Below are 22,194 nucleotides of genomic sequence, written 5' to 3'. Positions count from 1 at the left end.
CCCTTCCCTCCTCCCTCCCCCAACCCCAACAGACTTATAGCTGCCTGTTTAGTCTATGGCTAAATCTTTTCTGACTTGATTCAGAGCTTTTAATTGGTCTCCCAATTCAATTTGGATTCAGAAATTCAGTTCCTGAGTTGGGCCAAATCAGACTTACCAGCTGGAGGCAGCTGTGTCAGCTGCCTGTTTAGTCTATGGTGAAATCTCCAAAGCGGCGCCAAATCTTTCAGATCTGATTTGGCCAAATCAAATCGGGACAGTGATTTAAATATCCAAATCAAATCACTGTCCTCCAAATCCAATGTGAATAGTTGCCACAGGCCTGGAAGACACCTGTGCATTGGTGTATGTTTGATTCAAGCTCAGAAGTTACCTTAACTATAGAGAAGAAAACAGACTTTCTGTTTTCTTCTTCAAAAAAGGGACCTTAAATTCTTTGTATGCTGTTAGCTTAGACGAGTGCTGTGCCTGAGTAAGCTTGGCATTTGCTTCTATCTAATAGAGACTGCATTTTTCTATCTCTACAATACAGAGGTAATGGACTCAATTGATCAAACAATGCATTTGTGGGTTTATTGATGTGCTTTCTTTTTTAAAATTATTTTATTGGCTCTGGATTAAAGTTATATCAGTTTCATTTGTTAGTATGTATAGGAAAATGAACACACACATATTTTATATAAGTCCTATATTTAAGGGTTGGATGCACACAGGACCACACTGTTACAAATCTTGTATGATCACTGATAGCACTTGTATGCATGTGATAAGCATTGGCAATGTGATGATGCCTCTCATATATATCAGTTGTTAGTGTTTTTGACTCATTTTTTACAGTGTTTCTTGCTGGCTTTTTCAATTTAGATAGTGCTTACATGGGGAAAAGCTAGTAAATATAATAAGCCATTACCTTTTTTTTCTCCCTGAATGTATCATCGATCTTCTGTTTAGTATTTACAGTATCTCATTTAAATTTTCTTATTCAATATATGGAAATACAATGGAGTGAGTATTCAGCATTAGTACTTATTATGCCAGTTACTTATTTTGAAGTTATTTATTTCCAGGCTTCTCTTTTTGTGTTTGAGATTAATGAAATATCTGCTGGTGTGTGCAGTAAAGACAAAATGAGAGATTCTTCAGTTGGCTAAAGAGACACATTATTTGTTTTCTTTTGAAAAGGCTGAGGACATGAAATGTGAATTATTATAGAAATGGCAATGTAAATCCCTACAAAAAGGGTATGCATTTGTTAAAGATATATCAATGGGAAATAGAAACATGACCTAACTGATTGCAATGGAAAATCTGAGACCAGCACACAGTTGTCTCATGGAATGAGTATCCTATATTTATTTTGTTTTGAAATACTTTATTATTACCACTTGAGTTACAGAAATGTCAGCCAGCCCCATTGTGCCAGGTACTTTGCAAACACACTGTTCTAAGAGGCTGCAGAATCTTTGAAGCCCTGATTATCTAAATAGACAACAGGTGGATGAAATGATGTGTGAATGTCCCAATTTTACAGATGGGAAACTAAGATTAGTAGATTTTTCCAAAGTCTGTGGTAGAGGTAGGAAGTGAACCATTTTTTTCTCTTGAGTCTCAGTCTAGTCCTTTACTTCATGTCTTTCTACTCCAACATATTAATATAGTGCTCAGTAAAAGGAATAAATCATAACACACTATATTAACAAGAACACTGGCCATGCTTTTAACTGTACCAAGTACTCTTCAGGTTATATATGGCTCTCCTAAAACTCTCTTTACAGTGCTTCTAGCTAATCCTATTTCATATCTATATGTGCTGGAAGACAACAGAGCTTCATTTTGTTGTGATGTTTTACTTACGCTGTTACTTATTCCTATGCCTTCTTCACCCATTTGTTCCAGATCAGTTTGGCCCTTTGCAATGCCCCATCTATCACCTCCCTCAAAAATAATTTTGAGCCATATTCAGGCCATTTTAGATAAGCATACATAAAAAGATACATCAGTGCTAGATAAATTGAAAAGCAAAAAATTACAGATAAATGATTTGCACAAAATCACTGGCCCTAACTGAATAATACTGAAAAGAACAATTAACTGGAATCGTAATGAAATTGTGTAAGGGTTCTGAAATTCTCTTATAGTAAAAACCTTCTTGTCTGACTTGGCCTCAGAGCTCCCTTTTCCCCCTATCTCAGAGTCCAAGCCATATGTCCCAGAAAGTCATATATGTGTCAGCACCTCCTCCCATAACCTTGTTTGGCTGGGTAAACAGCAGCTATTAAATCTCAATTAACATTGCATCACCTTCCAGCCTAATACTTGTATGGCAAACATTGAGCACCAAAGTCTGTTCATCTCAAGACTTATGTAAGGAGGTATTTATAGCCTCAGCTTTGACCTTCGGGTGCATATTTTTGAGACTCGCTATAGTGTCAAACAATATATTGGAAATACATCTCGACTTACTTCTTTGGTGGGTGATTTCCTTAAACCAACAAAAAAATATTCAGGCAGGAAATGTATAGACAAGTGTCATCAGGGTTATATGACTTTATAAATCATACATCTGATTATAATATCCATCACAATAATATAGACAAATACTGTTTAAGGTAACAAAAGTTAAAACAGCCTCAAACTTGTCCTGAGACTTGATCCAGGCTCACTTGGTGTCAAGATCAGGATGAGGGAGCAGTCTAAAACCAAGGTCAGTAGCTCTAAATAGTACCAAAATTATAGTAATATCTGTGATGGTCCCAAGTATACCACAGGATTCCTTTCCATGTATAATTCTGAAGTTAGAGTTTGAAGTCAGGTTTCTAAAATGGAAAGATGAAGCGATCTGTCTAATACCTGACTTTCCCGGTTTGAGACAATAAATAAAGGGCTGGGATGTTACACAGATTTATCATAAAGCCTGATTTTTATCCTTAAAAACAGGGAAGATATATTGAAGGAAGTTTTTTTGACAGAAATCTTTTGGAACAAAATTTTACCAAGAAAAAAAAGCTTGAAATGCTGATGTATCTGTATCTGTTCCACCTAATCCTTTAAACTGTATTGATGTGACAGCTTTTCCTAATTGAAAAAACAACCGGGAATAGGCAATAACATAAAATTATTTTTAGAAAATGCATTTTTAATTACTGAACTGCTTAATTATTGAGTACCACTGAAAATATCCTGTGAACCTTATCACTATGCAAATGTATTCAGTTTTGGAAACAATTAAATGATAATAAAGCATTCTTTTTTCTTTTACAACATATTACCGTAATGAAGCTGTTACCTCTCAGTGTGCATTTTAATGAGTTTTAAGTAACATTTTAATGAGCTCGACATTACCATAAACCCAAGGATTAGACAAAATTGAATTTACTGGGGAAAGGGAAAGGTTCATTAAGAGTTAATTATATTATTTAAGATGGAATATAATTCATTTTATGAAGTCCCATCAGCCAAGACCCACCAGTGGATCTGTATTTATTAATAGGTGTAATAATATCATTATTATATTGACATGAATGCATGGATGTGCTCACTTTTACTTTGAGTTTTTCAATAAAAGCATCAGTACTAAAATCCTTAGGTCCACTTTGTCCCGAACCCACTTGTTATTAAAAAAAACAGAACAATGTGTATATATCAAGCTCTTCATTGTAAAGCTGTATTTTCTCTTACAGTTTTAATAAACAACAGGAACAGCAAAAGGGAGGTTTAATGGATTTTCCATTGTCACTTGGATCTGAAGGCAGGCTATGAATAACTGCATTACGTTTATAATGAAAGAGGCTAGTAGAGTCACTTGGCTATTTGAAAACTGTATGATGAAGAGATCTCAACTTGGTTGGACAGGGCTCAGATGGCTGATTTAAAAAGTAAGATGAAATGGTTCAAAAGATCTAAACTACAGTATTGTTTGTTGTACAGAATGAAGTCAGTCCTTTCCTTCATATTAGCAGCAAGTACTGTGGGCAATAATAAAACAAATGCATAATACTGTAGCTTACTGGACCAAGAGAAACATGAGACCCATGTTTATTTTATTTATTTTATTTATTTACTGTTTGTGTAGTAGCTATAACAGAAGTCCACCTAGCTATTGAACAGAAGAATTTTAAAAAGCTCATGAACAACCATGCCCTTCTCAGTCATCCAGCTAATGAAGCAAAGAGAAATGTACAAGACTTCTCCTTATACAAAAAAAATCTTGTTTTGTGACCTAAAGGTTGCCAAATTTGGGCTCTATCAGACTTTTAGGCATGAATCCCAAAGGCAAGTCCTTTTATCAAGCTTTCCCTGTTCCTGAGTGTCAGGGCTCAAACTAAGATTAATCCACAGGTCTGAACTATTATGGCAGGACACAAAGGAGGATTGGTCATCTACAGTAGACATCAAGACCATGGAGGAAACATAGAAGTGTGTCTAATAACTTTAATTAAACTCCAAACTGAAAATGAGGTCTATGGAGGGTGAAGAACATAAATATTTCACAAATAACAAGTAATTGTTATATACAAATTCTGTACCTGAGGGAGACAGTAACAGATTTAAAGGAGTCCCTCCACATATGAATCATACTGGATAAGAACAGTATTAAATGTCCTGTCTTACATGGAAAATTATACATGGAAATAAATGATGTAGTACTGACTTGGAAACGTGACTTTTATTTCCTTTGGGTCCAGTTTTTTTGTACCTTGCTGAGACAAAAAAAAAAGGATGAAATAACACCCTTCATTTGAAATCTCAAAAAAGGAAAAATTACTCAACACCAATATCTGAAAGCACCCAAAAATGAAGGAGTGGAGTGACTGAAATCTTTCTTAAGGAAGAGCTTAATGCCATTGGTCCTATTTGAAAGTGTATAATCAAACTAGAGAAGATTTCCATTTCTATCTGGTCTCAGAGAACGTCCATTACATTTACCTTTTACATGGGTAGCATGAGTCATTGTGCATCGTTTTATTCCCTGCTGTAAATATGGGTAATAGAACTCATTGTGTTTCCCAGATAAATACTATGATGGGATGAAAGTCCATCTGATCAAATTCTGTCCAATCTAATAGCCTAATCTGTCTATTTGATAGTTTTATTTTGTTCATCCTTATGGTATCTGAACAATTTATCTTATCAATTAAACCTTACATGGGCTAATCAAATTGGAGAATGACAGTATAAGCAGATTATCTGTTTAGCATGGACAGTTAATGTGCTCTGCAATCATTTTGAACACCAAACTAGCAGGGTGCTATGGCAATGATCGATAAGACGTGGTGTGCAATATGATGAGCACTAGGTAGGTACCAAGTTAAAAATATTAAACCTTATGAAATAATCACAGGCAATTCATAAATATGCCAGTGTTGGCTTTGTTTAGACTGTGTCTTGCTGTTTTCACACCTAAGGGGTTGTTACTCTGGTATTTGAGAATTGCTTGGTAGAGTTTGGGCCCCACGATCCATATGTTCCCTCTGTTATGGGCTGAGATGGTTAGCATTATAAAAATATATCTGTTTGCCAGCAGAAGGATTCCCATAGGGAATCAACAGGTAGGTAGTTAAATTGGCTTCAAATTGCTATGAACTGCTTGAGGCATTCAGAGCATCTAAGGGTCACCTTTTGGTCCAGTGTCATTATACTAAACGTGTCATTATACTAAATGTATTGTATGTGAAGTATCACTTTCGTTAGAAAAGCTATTTGGATCAGTTATTTTCTTTTCCCCTGCAATTAAAAAACATGCTGCAGCAGGGCTCACCCTCTCCCCTCCTCCCTCCCTCCCTCTGTCTCTCTCTCTCTGTTGGACTGGTGTACCTCATGAGCTGAAGGTTATGCACAGAGTGGATCTGGACACTTAGATTCTGGACTCCTCCAGGATGCAGAGACTGCCCTTTAAAAATTGTTGCTTTAGGCTATTACTCCTGGCCTTTCTCCCACCTCTTCAATTTTTTCTTCCCTTTTGCAGTATGTAGTGAATAATAATGAGAGCTATGTAAATTCTTTAATTCTCTTCTGTTCTTCTATGAAAATAAGTTGGATAAATTTATCTTTTTTTAAATATGAATTCTTTTTTCAAGTTTAATGCTTACTTTTCAAAAACCTTTGCTATAGTTTGTTGTTATTTTGCAAATGTAAATTGCATATTGCAAATTTGGGGTACCTTTTCAGTTTGGAAACAAAATATGAAAAAGGAGGGTTTTGTGTAATGCTATTCATTGTATCCCAGCTTTGAATTATTCCCCAGTTTGCAATGGCTGGATGAAATTAACAGTTCACAGATTTCCCTTATAAGTACCTAGTGGGTGCATCTACACGTGCCATTGAAGTGACATGATAAACTATGGTGCAGTTCATGCCAGAGAAAACTGCTCCTGATCACAGTGCATCCATGTGCACCTGGAACTGCAATAGTTTGACCCAGGTTGGCAGCAGGCATGGGTCAGCCTTAAGTTCCAGGTGGTGGTGGCGGGCAGCAGACAGACTGGTTGGGGCATGAGAGTGCCAAAACTGGAGGGACATGTGGCTAACCCCCCAACCCTACTGCCACCCCTGGCTCACACTGCTGTGGTCCCAGTCACCATCTACACATGCATTTTTTTTACAGTTAATTAATTTACTGTTCCTTAATACCCGTGCGCATCTAGACAGCGATTGATGCTTTACTGCAGAGCTAATTAGTCGACTCCTCAGTAAAGCACGTGTGTAGGTACAACCATTGTCTATTAAATTTATGTGTACTGCAGGACATCTTTGCCTAACACATACATCTAACTGAAATCCAGTATCAGTGGTGAGAAGTGGATAATTGGTAGATAAATGTCATGCATATTAGAGGTGATCAGCTATTTTTTTTTAATGGTTCATCTTAAATTTTTGCTCACTTGTTAAATGCTTGCAAGGGACTCATTTGTCTCTCCATATGAAATGCTGAAGAACCATCTAATACTGAAAAAAAGAATAATGGGCTTATAACAGGGCTTCTAGCTCCTTCAGAGTTGGGAGCATGAGACCAGGCCCGTCTTTGTACGGTTATAAGATATATATGGGAAATGGTCAGGTGTTTCTTGTAAAGGGCTGAAAGAGACTGCAGAATGTAAATAAGTTCTCACAGTAGGCCCTGAAGCAGAAGAGTTGAATAGAAGGAGCATCTGGAAGCAGTATTGAATCATAGAATCATGGCAAATTAGGGTTGGAAGGGACCTCAAGGAGATCATTCATGCTAACCTCATGCTCAAAGCAGGACCATCCCCAACTAGAACATTCCAGCCAGGGATTTGTCAACCTTGGTCTTAAAAACCTCCAAGGATGGAGTGTAATGGGGAATGCTCATTGCTTGGCTAGCCTAACTCAATGGAGCTCATAGGCTGCTTTGTATTGAGTGTTGTTTAGTACTCAGGTGGTTGCAAGCCTTCACATGAACAAGTACACATTTCCTGCCTCTACTCTTCATTTCAAGATCCAGTTCAAAATCACTTTTCTGTTGTTGTTTCCCATATGAACTCTCTCACAAAGAATCATCTTCTCAGGAGCATGATCAACTGTGTCACAGTGGTGCAGTCCAGGTGATCACACTCCAAGGGATTGTTGTTGTTCTGTGCCCCAACTTGGGGTGCAGGGAATCACCTGTAGGGGACTTTCCTCCAGGTGTATCTGCAAGTGGGCTCCCCCTTCCAGACTTGCAGATGTGTACATGGAAATCTCTCTGCAAGAGATTTCCCTGTGCACCTGCAAATGCTGAGGTGGGGACCCAAGTTCTTCTTCCATGCTTGCAGATGCATGCATAGATTTGCATGGTATTTTCCCTGTGCAGATCAGTAAGTGCAAAGGTAGGTACTCACACAGGGGTCCCCTCCTCCCCCTCTGTATTACCAGGTGCACAGGGAAATCCATCTTACTTTGGCTGGGACAGAAATTCAAAAAGCCTGAGTCTGAATTGAGTCAATGGAGGTTAGTCTATCCTGGCTAGGCTGAACCAGTTTGTAATCGGAAAGACATTCTCTCCGGACTGAGGAAATTCAGGCATATGCCTACAGTGGTTTAGGCTAGAAGCCGGGGGGCACTAAAGCAGCTCTCTCTTCCCTTGCACAATGTTGAGCTGAGGGGAGGGAGGGGCAGCCAGGCAGTGAGCAGGACATGAGTGGCCCCCTGCTAGAACTCTGAGGCAAGGGAGAGGGTGTGCAGTGCAAAGATCTGTTGATGATATGGAGCTTTTAAATCTCCCTCCCTGCTTTTTTATACTGTCTGCAGCAAACTGACAGGCAAGCAAGCCAGCAAGGGGCTGATAACAGTGTTTATTACCTCATCAGCAAAACTATAATCTCTCCATTAATTCAAACTCTTCTTAAACAGCTTACTGAGTGGCCTGTTGATTAGCTCCAATGGTCACTGTTCTGTCTGCCTGTCCCAGTGAAATTGGACACACACACACACACACACACACACACACATCTGCATTAGCTAGCATACTACATGCCTAGGGTCCATAGGGCTGGGGTCCCTGCAGTGAGAGATGGGAGGGAGGGGGGGAATTTTCTGCTTGAGCAGTGGTGGGGCGGTAGGGGGAAGCCAGGCAGTCCCTACTGTCCCTGCAAGTCTTTGCCAGAGCTGCAGCCAGGGAGCAGAGGGGAGGGACCAGCCCTGCTGTGGGGAAAAGAGCCCTGTCCAGCCCAGAGAGCATGCTGGGATGCTGTGGTGTATCTTAAACCAGGAAGGGGCCTCGGACAGACATTGCATAAACTGGTTTGAGCCAAATCCTTTAAAACTGATACTACATTCAACCAGGTTTACCTCAGACCAGTTTTAGGCATTTTCAAACTGGTTTATGTGCACTGAACATCTGTTCTGTTACAAGTTTAAACCAGTTTCTGATCACTTAAACTGGTTTATGTGTAGTGTCTGTCTCTAGCCTTTGTGCCACCATAAACGTTGTTGAAGGGACACGAAGGTGGTATGTGTTTCCACCTCAGAGACATTGAAAAACATTTTCAAATGCAGCTAAGTGAATGTAGATCCTAAACTCACTGGCTTTTAGTGAGATTTCTGCTTCTATTTTAGACCTATGCACCTTTTGAAATTTGAACCTTAGCGATTTAAGTATTTTAAAGAATTCTCCTTATGGTCTCTGTCTCAGAAGTATACTTCTATGTGAAGCTGTGCATCTGTGAAACCTTCAGGCTGTCTGTATGAAATCTTGCTCTGCTACTCATGGCATTTGAACTGATATCCTATACTTTCTCAGCCCTTTATAATGTGGAGCTAATGTATCTTATTTCAGATTTAACCCGAAAACATAGCTTCTGTTCTTTGCCTCTGTCTCATAATATTCAGCAATGTTTTCATGTGAAATCTTAAATCAGACGGTCAGCAAAGTGAGGAAGTACTGAAAGACTAATTAAAATGGTGAGATCTTAAGATGGTGTCGCACCCATATTAAGCCTTCTTGGAGTTACAGTGGCTATTATTTGTCTGATATTATAGTCTTCATAATCTTTAGGACAATAAGCAAGATATAAAAGATGGAAGTAGGTGTTTAAGTATTCCAAGAATATTTGAAGACTCTTCTACACGGATCTAAGATTGATAATATTAAAATATTCTTACGTCTGGTTTATTTCATGCTAGTCTTATTATATGTTCTTACGTATGTCAATAGTACCATAAGCGCAAAATAAAAGTTATAATAGAAGTTAGCTTCTTAAACATGTTTATGACTTCCATTTGGTGTTTGTCCTGGCTCACTCATAGAAGGGCATGAGAATATTCCCAAAATGGTTGAGGAGTCCCACATGTGTTGCATTTAATGCTTCAGTGATCCTTTATGTTATTGCCCTAAATTTAGTCTGTCAAGCAAGGACTAATTCTAAGTCTTGCATTCACTTCAGGCAGGTGACAATCTTTGAAGACAGACCACTTTTCTGTTGAGTGCAGTTGCTTGTCCAATACTCACATTAGTTGCGATAAATAAATGACATGCCCATGGTCTTTTCAAAATGTAGCTCATTGAGAGTCTAAAAAGCAAGTAAAAGCTAATGCCAGACTTCTGTTTAAAGGATCATTAAATAACTATTGCAGTAAACTGTTAAGATTTAACAAGAATCACCTATTTAAGGCTTTCTACAAAGTACCATACATCTGTTTGTGAAAGTTTTTTTTCTGAAATGTTACCAGTTCCTCTAGAAAGCTTTCAAACTCTTTAAGTGTGAAATAGGACCTTTTTTTTAATTAACATATAATTTTTTTAACAAAGCAGATAGCTTTGGCAATCTATTTCCACAGAGCATGTTGCCAGGGAGAAAGTAGTTCAAAAACATCTAGAAAAATACTGCCAAGTGCTCCACTGTAGGAGGGAAATCACAAGATAACCTTGCACACACTGTCACAAATGTAATCTTGGATTTCTGGAATATTTTATATTTGGTCTTCAGGAAAATCTGCATTCATAAAAAAAATGCTTGGATATTGCTTCCCTTTGCCTTGCTTGGATGTCAAAACAAGCAGACAGATGCTTTTGAAGATTTATGGTAGATGGGTAATGAGATTGCTGAATGTTAACTGCTGCATTCAGAATTCATTAGGTGTATGAAAAAAAGAGAAGGTTATTGGGACTAAAGTACAATGTAGATGGGTGATAAAACTTTGTCTTCAGTGAGGAAACTTAAGCAAAAATATGTTACATTCTGGATTAGAATAACCTCACTCTTTGTCATCCAGTAGTCAAATAAAATTTTTCACAGAAAATATGGAGATGTCAGTTTGCATTTACTTGAACACAATGAATCACAAGGACATTATACAGTTTGTTTCAGTAGCACGTGCATGCACGGATCAAGCTATACTGCATGCATTTAATCTAGTGCAACACCAGCAGAGGGAAAATCAAAAGCAGGCAATAACAAACACAGTTTTGTGTCTATATCATCGTGTAACAGAGAAAATAAGTTAAAGGAGTCCTCAAGATGGGTTAACTATTGATGACAGATTTCAAAGCCTGACTCTGTGGTGTAAATAATGTCTCTGGTACATGCTGTAAATAAAAAAAGAGAAAGGTCAGGAGAGTGTGGTACTTTTGTGTAAGAAGCTAGTTAATAGGTAGAGAGTAAAGTCTGCCCTAACCCTCAACCAAGTACTGTTTCATAATGTTTTTTACTGAACCCTATTCCTATTGTCCTGAGCAGGAATTTGTCAAAGTATCTTTGGTATTTGATAATGGTCTCTACCCCCGGATTCTTTTTATACTGCAGCCACTTCATGAGGAATACTGTATTTACAACTCAGGCTCTGGATAAACATAATTAATATGTTTCTGTTTAGAAGTAAGTTTCTCTTATATGGGAGCTTAGAAATGAATATGCAGTAGGAGGTCTGAATTCTAAGGGTGACAGCATTTCTATGTAGGCTCTAATATGTGAAGCTAGAATCAGTGCAAGGTATTTTTTTCAATTGCATGTTGGTCCTCCCTTAGGCTTAAAGCCAAAAAGCATGTGATTTTTAAATTAATTTCCTTCTATTTTTAAATAATAAAAAATACAAATGCATCCCCTGAGAATTTGGGACGGTTAAAATGTTTTCAAAAAAAGATGGCACTCATGTTAACATAATGGTTTCCAAAGGGAAATGGGTGATTTTAAGGAACAACGATCCCAGGTTTCATGCACATATCCCACTTCATCTCTGTCCCTTACCGACCTTTCCTGTGGTCCTAGCAATTCAATATTAAATTTTAGAGGATGTTCATCACTTCTAAAAATTAAGCCAGTGATTTTTGTGCCTAATTTTAGACCTGCAAGATTCAAAGCTTGCGTCTATGGTAAAGCTAAGTGGTGCCCCAATAATATCTCTATCAATAGGAGAAGGAAGGAAGAGAAAGACATTAAGGAATTAAGAAGAATAGGTAGAAGTGCTTCTGACAGCATGTTTTCAAAAATTTCTCTGAAGTATGGATAACCACACCTCTTTAAGGAAAAAGTGCTATGTGCATATGAGCCCATACAAAGATATAAGCAACACAGTGCTAGAAGGATGGATAGGAGCACTGTCCCTAGCCTGTAGTTTTGACACTTTCCTGAACTAAGTACATCAGAGACAGTATCAAAAACAAATATGTCAACTAGCTGCAGCCTCAAAAAGGTGCAACATCCTTCAAAAAGAAGGTTGGTCATGACCCCTTCTCCCGTCCTTTCCCCATCCCCATTTTATCAGGCTGTGTCAGAAGGCTCTCAGGCCATGTCACTATGTAATAAATAAAACAAAAGTGTGGGACACCCTCTGTAATGTACACTGCCTAATGCGTAATAATCTTTAATCTGTTGAGGTTATAACTCATGACAGCTGGCAGTTATTTCGCATTATAATTCATGTTGATTGTATGTATCAGCATATTTTATATGAGAAAAATGCCAATGCAGTGATGGAGTAGGTTGAGAAGAGTGTGGAATTGCCTGATTTGGTAAAATGCCTGTGAGACACTGTCTTAGATCAAGAGGCCTACCTACGTGTCATGTTTTCAGCAGGGCGGTGGTATGAAATCTTTAAATTTCAGATAAGCACAAATAAAATGGGAGGGACAAGATAAATTACCAGGCCCCAAGCTGCCAAAGCACATTAATATTTACTTGATATCTATTTATATACCCTCTAGTGAATATGACAGATGTAGCTGTATTTTAACAGAGTATCATTTATTGAGAGGGGGAGAAAAATTATAGACATATTTCTTTGTTTTGTTTTGGGGTTTTTTTTGTTGCAAATAGTCTCAGATGTTCATTGTAGGCGTGGAGGGGGAAGGGGGAGAGCCAAGTGCTGGTGGGAAAAGAATGCAATTATTCCAAGCCTCCTGACAGGCCTGTACTTCTTCCTTCCAGCTTAGCTGCTTTGACCATAGGCTGGGGGCTCATGGGACATGGACCAGATTGAAAAACTAGAAGCAGACAGATGGTTATTTGTAATCATCATGTAAATGTAAATCCTATAAAAATGTTTTGGTTTTTTTTTTTTCCTAAGGACCTGAGAGCTGCTATAGTGGAAAGTAGGATTAAGGCACAGATATCTAGCTTAGAATAATTTTGACCCCGCCGTTCCTCCCCCATAAAACTTTGGTGTTTTATCTTCAGCTCTTTTAAACAAATTGCTGGAACCCTGATTGAGGAAATTAATTCAGTTTCTATATAATTCCCTGAGTTTATGGGCATCAGTTTGACCAGGACCTGGATTTGGGCCTAAGCTGGCAGGTGCTGGTAAGCAGTTGCCTTGGTAGCAAGACTTTTTTTTTCTGCTCAAGCAGGTGCATTGCCTGTGAGTGTTTATCTTAACATGTAGATGTAGTTGCTGCCAGTTAATATACTTATGAATACTTCCCAAGTTTGCCATTCAGAACTTCAAACACGATATGATACTTCACAGACATTTATCTTGTTTGAGCAGCGTTGGAGGCAACAGTACAGTAGAGCTGCAGAGTCTGATCAAACTTTAATTAACTTTTGTCCACAACTCCCTCATAAACTGTATGTACGGTGTGCACATCCTTTTCAACTATCAAATCCCCCACTGGCTTTCAAAGCAGTACACTTTCTGCTTGGTGGTGCTGAAGTAAAATGCCAGGCATAAGTTGCTGAATCTCAGAGGTGTATGTGCCGAGCTCAGGTTGGCAGGATGGTGTGGCACTGCTTTGCTCTGCCATAACTGACATCTGAGTTTCGAAATGGCCCTCAAGAGTCTTGCTCCCTGCGTAGATCAGGTGCAGGAGGAAGGTTGTACTACATACAGAGTCACATGGGGCAGGATGTTGGCTATGCTGCTCCTCACATTCTTTGCAAAACAGAATAACACTACGGGAAGATATACAAGCTGTGGCAGACCCTGTGTTAGGTGCCAAGCTAACAGAACATGAAAGGAGAGCAAAAAGGGAACGCAGGATCAAGAGGTATGATCCATCGCTTCACCACTTATCTTTGCATTTTTTAAATGCAATGATAAAAGCCTGTCTGACAGGCGGAGCTCTGGACGAGCAAAAGGGCTCCTGTATATGTCCAAAGATGGTCTTCTGTTCAAAAACACAAATAGTCTCTTGAAGATATGAAGGAATTGTGGCTAATTTGCTGAAAACTATTCTGCAGCTCTCACCCATTTTTCTCTTTTCACAGGCCATTGTGCTATTAGACATGGTGAATGCACTGAGCTGTGCTGGAACTTTTCCATTTGCCCTGCTAATAAGCATGAACTCAACTTTCAGCTGATGCTTCTTTCTTCTGTTGCTTCTTGCGCTTAGTCTCTCTCTGCTGTAAAGACACTGGAACTTTAAAGTTATCACCTTAAAATCACTGCCTCAAAAAGTCCTCTTATCTCTCAGAAGGGACATATTTGGAAATGCCTTGGATAGCCATGCTGATTTGATTCATGTCTGTGCTTTTATATATAGCCATTTTTTTACTGCACGAGGGAGTACTTACACATCCTTCCGAAGTGGAACCCTGTGCCTCTGTACATATCAGTGCCATATTTGACCCCATTCTTGTGTTTATCGTTAATTCATTCTCATCCTTTCCTTTCCTTATACTTTTTTTCTCTCATTGTTTTTATCTCCCTTTTCTTCTTGATTCCTGCATTCTTAATCTTTTCAGCCCCCACATCTTATTCCTTTTCTACTTTTCTCTTCACCTTCACTCCTCCCAAAAATATAGGCATTCCTGGGGATGCCCAACTAGAGTCACATTTTAAAGTGTGTGTGGGTAAAGGGAAAATGGTGAGTTCAAATCACATTTTTCCACCCTTACTCTTAGGCTAGTTGAAGCCCTACACAGCTCCTGGCATAAACCTTAACATTCCTTTAACTTAGGGTTTTTTCCCCTCTGACCTTAAAGGCTATTCAGGGGGCTGAAAGTGCAGTGCAGCAGTGCTCAAACCATCCTTTTATTCTCAACTCCTATATCAGGAACTGGGTGGTATAAAGCTGTCAGGTTACAGACATCCCCTTTATGCTGCCATGAGAATTTTTATGGCTGTACAAAACCCGGGGAAACATGTCTTAGCCTTTTGTCACATCAAAAATGCCCAAATGATTCTTAGTTATAGTTTGTACCACCTTCTCATGGCCAATGTCTGTTTGCTTATGGTGGGAGAGAGCAGGCAGGTTGTGGGCTGCCCATTCTCTCCAGCTGCCCCAGGCAGGTGCTTCTGGGATTTTAGAGGCCCAATCCTGTGTACCCAGGAAATCCCCCTGCAGGGCAAGTCTCAGGGTACATGTCTGCAAGCACAAATATGAGAACCCAGTGGGGTGTTCCCACCTCTGGGCTTGCAGTTGCACATGTGGAAATCCCTCTGAAGGGAACTCCCATGGCCTGCGTATCATGGTGCTGCACACTGAGTGAAGGTGCAGCATCCATAGCAATGGCCTTGCAGGATTGGGCCCTTGAAGTCTTGGAAGCATCAAGTAGCTGGCCGTACATGACAATGGTCCCAGCAATGTCTGTAGATGCCAGTGAAGCAGATCAGCTGTGCCAGGACATAAGCTGACACAGCTGATCCCTCTCCAAACACAAATCTTTTTTATACTTTCTGGTGTCTACAGGAGCTGCATAAATAAACTATTACTGTAACAGAGAGCCAGGGGATTTGTAACTTTTAAAATTTGATAGCATATGTAATGACAATAAGAGTACCTGACATTGTCAACAGTCCTTTTTTTTTTAAATGGGATTAATATCAGTTGCTGAGCAGTTTTTGTTTCAGAAGCAGTTGATGCTTGGCCAGGTTTGTCAGTTGTGTGTGAGAGGATATTTCACCCGTTAGAAACATTTCTTTCCCCTTAGATCTTGTAGATATGACACTTCCAGATTTCCAGAATTGGTTAGTTTTGCAGATTCCTTTTCTGGCCTCTCCCATGAAATGACAGTGATACAGTTTCTTTCGCTTCCTTTGCAAAATACTCTATTTTAATAGTATTCCACAAACACATGTTGTGGTGCCAGACTGTTAGCAACCCGTGATCTTCACTGTGGTGTTTCTGTATCGTGTGTTACAGACTTCACATTGTTTCATCTCAAACACTGTTTCCTGTTATTTTGAATGTTGTGGATCAAAATTTGAGAGCACATGAGAGATTCATATGAATCAGACGTATTTTTTAGACTGAGGCTTTTGGCCAGTCATTTGTTGGGAAAGTGGTACTAAACAGGACCCTTCAGTCTACCGGATGTGCTGTTTCAGAAAATGGCTGAGTTCTTGCCAGAATGTTGTTTGTTGCCAGCTACTTCCATCATTCTATTTTGTGCTTCTAAAAAGGACTTAACTAGTCATTTGTTTTGTGTTATGAAACGAATTAACCTTCAATTAATTGCCGCTCCCTTTGGGATTTACCTGTATAAGTCAAACTGGTAAACCCCTAGCTATGTTTATATACACACTCACCTCAGCTTATTAAGAGACTAATCCTTGTGCATATAAATCTTTTTTTTATTCTTGCCTGTAACAGAACAGAACTGAAAATATGCAGTTCAAAATGTTAAAATGGAGCACATTTTATTAACAGTGAAGGCAGTAAATTAACTCTGCTTATAAGATGAGAGTGAACAATTTCTGCTGAACTCTTCCTGACTGCCCCTTCACAGGGATACAGTGTTTTCTAATTTCTCAGAGGGCCTTAGTTCCATTAAGGGCGAGAACTGTGTTAGAGCTGTAATGAAAGCCATACGTAGCTGAAATTCAAGGAAGGGAAATGCCCTAAATTCTATTTCAGTAGCTCATCTAGAGCTATTTTCAGTTTTATGTTTATAAGAATGTCAATTAACCTAGAGACTAGGACACACATGGAAGAATAACGATGAAGTGGATATCATTTCAGCACACTGAAGCCAGCCGCTGGCCCTAATCCCTCTTTACAGCAGCATGATTTACATAAGAAGATAGCATGTGTTACCTAATTTAGTTTTCAAACAGCTTGGTGATTTATATGCTTTTTGCTTGAGGCATTGTGGGACAGGACTGGTCAGGGCTGCAAGGATATCAAAAGAGCAGAAGAAGCAGGTGGACTGGTAGAACACAGTACATCAGTTCAACTTCTTTGGCATCTTTCAAAACCACAGATCATTCAGCACCAGTTTGATTATATAAATAACCATCCCATAAAAATGGTAAACCCTACAATTGTTTCATATATAGAATCATATCAAGCAACCAGCAATGTAAAAAGCACTACTGAGATAGGTGAGAGGTAAGGATTTTGAAGGGTGATATCTTTTATTGGATATCCCCCTTCAAAAAGACTAACTGCTTAGGAGAGATTTCAGACAAGGTTTTGGGTAGAAGGTATTCTTCCTCAAGTACACACGCCTGTTAGGGGTGTGCGAAGCGGACCTTATTCGATTCAGATCTGGCCCGATTCAGGGGGCAGCGATTCAATTAGCTGACTCCGATCACTGTCCTGATTCAGTTCGGCCGAATCTGAGGATTGGATGCTGATTTGCAGTTTTAAATGTTTTTACTACATACCTCAAGGTACCAGGTGTGGCTCATGAACACTGAGATGGTTGGGTAGATGGAGTATCCTACAGGAACATAGGGGGGCCCCTGTGTGCTCAGCAGTGGACCCTCCCTGCCCCCCCCCAGCTCAGCAGTCAGCCACAGGGAGACCCCAGGTGCGCCCCCCCCAGGACCAGGAGGCACCAGTCACCAAGCTGGTGTGCAGTGGGGAGGGGCCCCTGCACACTCTGCAGCGGACCCAAAAGTGTTTCTGGTCCACTTCTGGGTCTGCTGCTGAGTGCGCTGTGGACCCCCCCCACACACACTCTCGTGGGATGCTCCATCCACCCCACCATCTCAGTGTTCATGAGCCACCTGGTATCTTGAGGCATGTAAAAAAAAAACCATTTAAAGCTGCGTCTATGTCCAAATCATCGAATGTCTCCGAATCAATCCAGCGGGTTCCATTTGATTTGGAGAGATCAGATCTCGATTTGATTCGGAGAGTCAGCTGCTGAATCAGGCTGAATCTCTGCCCAATTGAATCAGTAACCAAGCTTTGCACAGCCCTAACACTTATGCAGGTGGTCCAATAAAAGATATAACCCCCTCTTTCTCCTACATTTCCTGGACCTTCACTGCTACAACATCATTTGAACACTACTGAGATAGGTGCCAACTGAGGAGCCATGCATGCCAGATGTTCATCTAAGTTCTGGCACCAGTTTTTTGTTGTTTTTTCTTTTTAATGGAAAGCATTCAACATCAAATTAGTCATGCTGCTACAAGAGATATTTCACCTAAGAGCACCATATTGGCCAAATGTCATTTAGCAGATATCATCCGAACTTGGGTAAAAACAACAGTATTATATGGATCTTTAGCCATTTAAATGAGGAGCCATGCACTTACCTTTAGAAACTTTAGACAAAAAATGTTCACCATGTCTATAGCCACCCACTGAATATGAGTAAAAACTTGTTTTTTGTGCACAAAACATACAAAGCCATCACTTGAATAATGCTTGAGTCGACTTTTATGTTAAAAAAAAAGTCACTGCTGTTTTTGTTTTTATGAATATTCCAATTTCTAATGACTTGTTGTGTTGTCTTTTCCTTGTGTTTTGCAACAGTGCTACGGGATGACTTCCGCCAAAACCCCACTGATGTTGTGGTGGCAGCTGGAGAACCAGCCATTTTGGAGTGCCAGCCTCCTAGAGGACATCCTGAGCCCACTATCTACTGGAAAAAGGACAAAATCCGCATTGATGACAGGGATGAGAGGATCAGTGTAAGTACCACTGAAATGGCCACTTAAAGATACCTCTTAACAACTTCTTCACAAATGAGATGTCTCATCAATACGAAGGTAGAGGTGTCTGTTTTACAGACTACTGAGGCAATGCTCCATTATTTCTTTAACCTTGGCACAAGAAGGAGGTGATGTAGTCAGCACCACTTGGTAAAGCTCCTGGTACCCATAAGATAGGAGGCTGAGTAGCCTCATGGGTGTCCTGGAAGAAACAGCAATGAGTGGAAACCCACTGTTTTCACCTAGGATCAAACCCACATCCTTTCAGTCTATAGCCAGTCTCCCTGACTGCCTGAACTAGTGGCTCTCCTCATTAACATGAAGGATAATGTAATTCCTTGTATAGCTTATTCATAATATTAGTGGATTCCCATCCTCCATATGAATCCATAGAGAATGGATCTTGGTGTCTTTGTGGATGCCCATTTGTGGTACTAGAGCCACAGGGAGGCATTGGGTGCATATGCCTCTCATAGATCTCAACAAAGAAATAAGGACATTAAATGTTAAAATTCAAATTGGACCAATATGGGCCACAGTTTAGCACCTGCAATTCTGGAACCACAGGATTTCCAAGTCTGCTTCTCAGTCAACATGCTCAAGTGGCTATGTACTGTTTGGACATGCACACGCTTACCTGACCATAAGTCTGAGAGAAAAAGGGAAGCTACCCTCCTATGCTTTATCTCTATTTACATAATGGTTATGGCACTCACCCAGGAAGTAGGAGATACAGGTTCTAGGACTCCCTCACCTACAGAGAGTTTGTGACTTTACCTCTTGAACTTCCTAGCACAGTACTGTAACAGTTATGGCATTATCCAGAGGCTGGGGCACAAAGACATGCTCTGGTATTTGGCCAGAGCATCTCTGTGCCTGCTCTTTGCCCCAGTGCTGCAGCACACTGCCTGCTGGTGCAGGGCAAGGAGCGGTGCAGGCTGCAGCAACCTGGACCCAGGCTCTGTTCCAATTAAGTAGGTGGGAGGGACTGGCACGGTGGAGGGGGTGCTGTAAGGGTGTAGGGCACTGTGAGGGAGGCTGCCCAGGAGGGGTGGGTCCCCCGCCTACCCGTCACATGGCCCACAGCCTCCAGAGTGGTCATTGGGGTGCTCAGGGCCCTCCTTGAACAGCCCCCTGTGGTGAAGGGCAGTGAAGCCCAGTCCTGTGCGACATCACATAGGCCCAGCCTGGCTCAGCGTGGGGCCGCGTGCCTTCAGGCAGCTCTGGGCCTCTTGGGCTGTGACCCAGGGTCCAGCGCCACTTGCAGGGACTGCATGTCGCACTGGGCTGGGTCCTGCCTCCACAAAAGCAGCCCAGCCTGATGGTGCGCGGAGTCTGTGCATGCAAGACCCAGCCTGGCATGACAGGTGGTCCCTGCGAATGGCACCGGGCCCAGGGTGACTACCTGAGCTGCCTGAAGACACATGGCCCCACGCCAAGCTGGGTCAGGCCTATGCAATCTGGCACAGGCAGCAGAGCTGTGCAAAATTTCGACAGCCAATTCATTTAATTTAATTTCAGATTTGGATATTTCAGTGGTTGAAACACCAAATCCTAAATGAAACAAGGCTCCAAAACAGCTCTGAAATGAAACTGGCCATCCAAAATGTTTCAGAAATTTTCTGAAATGATTTGGATGTTTCTGAAATGTTTTGGAGCTGTTTCAGGGCTGTTTCAGAGGTGGGCTTGCAGGGGAAGAGAAACTAAGAGGGAGGGGGATGGGGGGCAGGAAAGACTGTTCTGATCTTGACATCTGTAGCTGGCCAGTGATAATAATCTGTCCCTGAGGTCCCTTCTAATCCCAGTGCTGTGGGGGAGGGACACCTATCTACTTGAAACTTGGCAGGCTTTATGGCTGCATAATGGGCTACCATCCCTTCAGTTTTCACCCTGCTGCACTTTACATGTCACAAGTTTTGATTGTCAGCAGTTTCAGGTGCGGTTTCCCAGAAACCCCTACACCTAGCTCCCTGAAAGCTGGCAGGCTTCATGGCCTCAGAAGAGGCTAGCAAGTTTCATCTGAATCAGGCAAGAAATTACAAAGTTATAGGCAGTTTTGTGATTCCCCATTATGGACTATGGCCGAAACACCATCGAAATTCTGAAACAGCACCAAAACAATTTCGGCAGAAATGAAATGGGACAGTGATTCAAGACACCAAAATGAATCACTGTCCCCCTGAAATGCTGAATTCAAAATGAAATGAAACAGCTATTTTGAACAGCCCTAACAGTGTGCCAGGCAGCCAGGGCTGAGCCATGCTGCCCCGCACAGCAGGGGGCTGCACCAGGAGGGTCCAAGTGCCCTGATTGCTGCTGCTGTGGGATTGGGGGTGGGGGAGCTGTGGGCCCTGTAGGGGGTGGGGTGCATGAGAACCCTGAAGTGGGGCATGAGGGCCCTGTGGGGGGCGCATGTGTGCTGTGCAGGGCGGGGCTTGTGCCGTGTAGGGTGGGGTCTGTGGTTCTGTTGGTGGAGCTGTGAGCCCTGAAGGGGTGCTGTGCAGGGTTGCTACACCCTATGGTGGAGCAGGGCACCCACCCCTCCTGAGCAGTCGCCCTATACAGCCCTCCTACACCCACAGTCCCCTCACAATCCACACACAACACACACAACCCCAAGCCACCTCCACAAACCCCTTTCCCATACACTCATCCACATACTCCAAACCCCTGCACAAGCTCCATACCCCTACCCCTACAAACCTCACCCTCACAAAATTTGGGTTTCTTATCAGAGTATGTGCATTCTTAAAAAGGGTACACGAGGATCTCTGCTGGTGAGACAAGTGGTGATACTTGTGCAGAGGAGCCTTTCTAGGGCCCCAGTGGGGACCAAGTTGGAGGGCAGATAAGGTTGCTGACCTCTTGGCCATTTGGTAGGTCTGTGTGAAGTGGCTAGTATTCGCTTTGGATTCGGCCAGTTTGGGGGACAGCGATTCAATTTGGTGATTCAAATCACTGTCCTGAATCAATTTGGCTGCTGCCGAATCTCTGAATCAGCATCCAGGCCCATCCCCTGCCCTTCTCCTAGCCTGGCAATGGCAGCCCCAGCTCCCAGCACTTGTTAAAAAAAATAGCTCTGCTCACTGGGTGCTGCCAGATTAGGGGTGCGATTCCCATTGCCCCCTCACTGTCCCACACTGCATGAGCCCTCCAAACCTCCACTCCTCCAGCCCTCCCACAGGTGCCTCACCCGGGCCAGCTCCAGCCCATTAAGGAAAAAAACCCGAAAACACCCTCGACTCACTGCTCCTGCCAGCAGGGGGTTATCCCCGCTGCCCCTTGCTGCCCTGCACCACATGCCCCCAAAGCCCCAAGGCTGCTGCAGGAGCAGTGTGTCCCAGGGCTTTTCTCTGCTTTTTTTTCCTTAAAGGGCCAGAGCTGACCTGGGAGGGGCACCCATTTGGGAGCTGGGGAAGTGAGGTAGGGGTC

General features: G+C 41.5%; 1 protein-coding gene across 2 annotated transcripts in view; it reads left to right on the top strand.

The window, feature by feature from the left end:
• The window catches only part of ROBO2 (roundabout guidance receptor 2), a 581,029-nt gene that overhangs the window by 351,660 nt on the left and 207,175 nt on the right, over positions 1-22,194 (top strand). For both annotated transcript variants that reach the window (XM_019528743.1, XM_019528742.1), the window contains exon 2: positions 18,584-18,741. In XM_019528743.1, coding sequence (XP_019384288.1) covers positions 18,584-18,741 — 158 coding nt within the window. The remainder of the gene's footprint in view (positions 1-18,583; positions 18,742-22,194) is intronic.

The sequence above is a fragment of the Crocodylus porosus genome, unplaced genomic scaffold (genome assembly GCF_001723895.1).
Source record: "Crocodylus porosus isolate Cpor-Errol unplaced genomic scaffold, CroPor_comp1, whole genome shotgun sequence".
NCBI classification, from domain to species: Eukaryota; Metazoa; Chordata; order Crocodylia; family Crocodylidae; genus Crocodylus; species Crocodylus porosus.
Note: the sequence above shows the minus strand (reverse complement) of the source record. Positions and strands in the feature narration are given on the sequence as shown.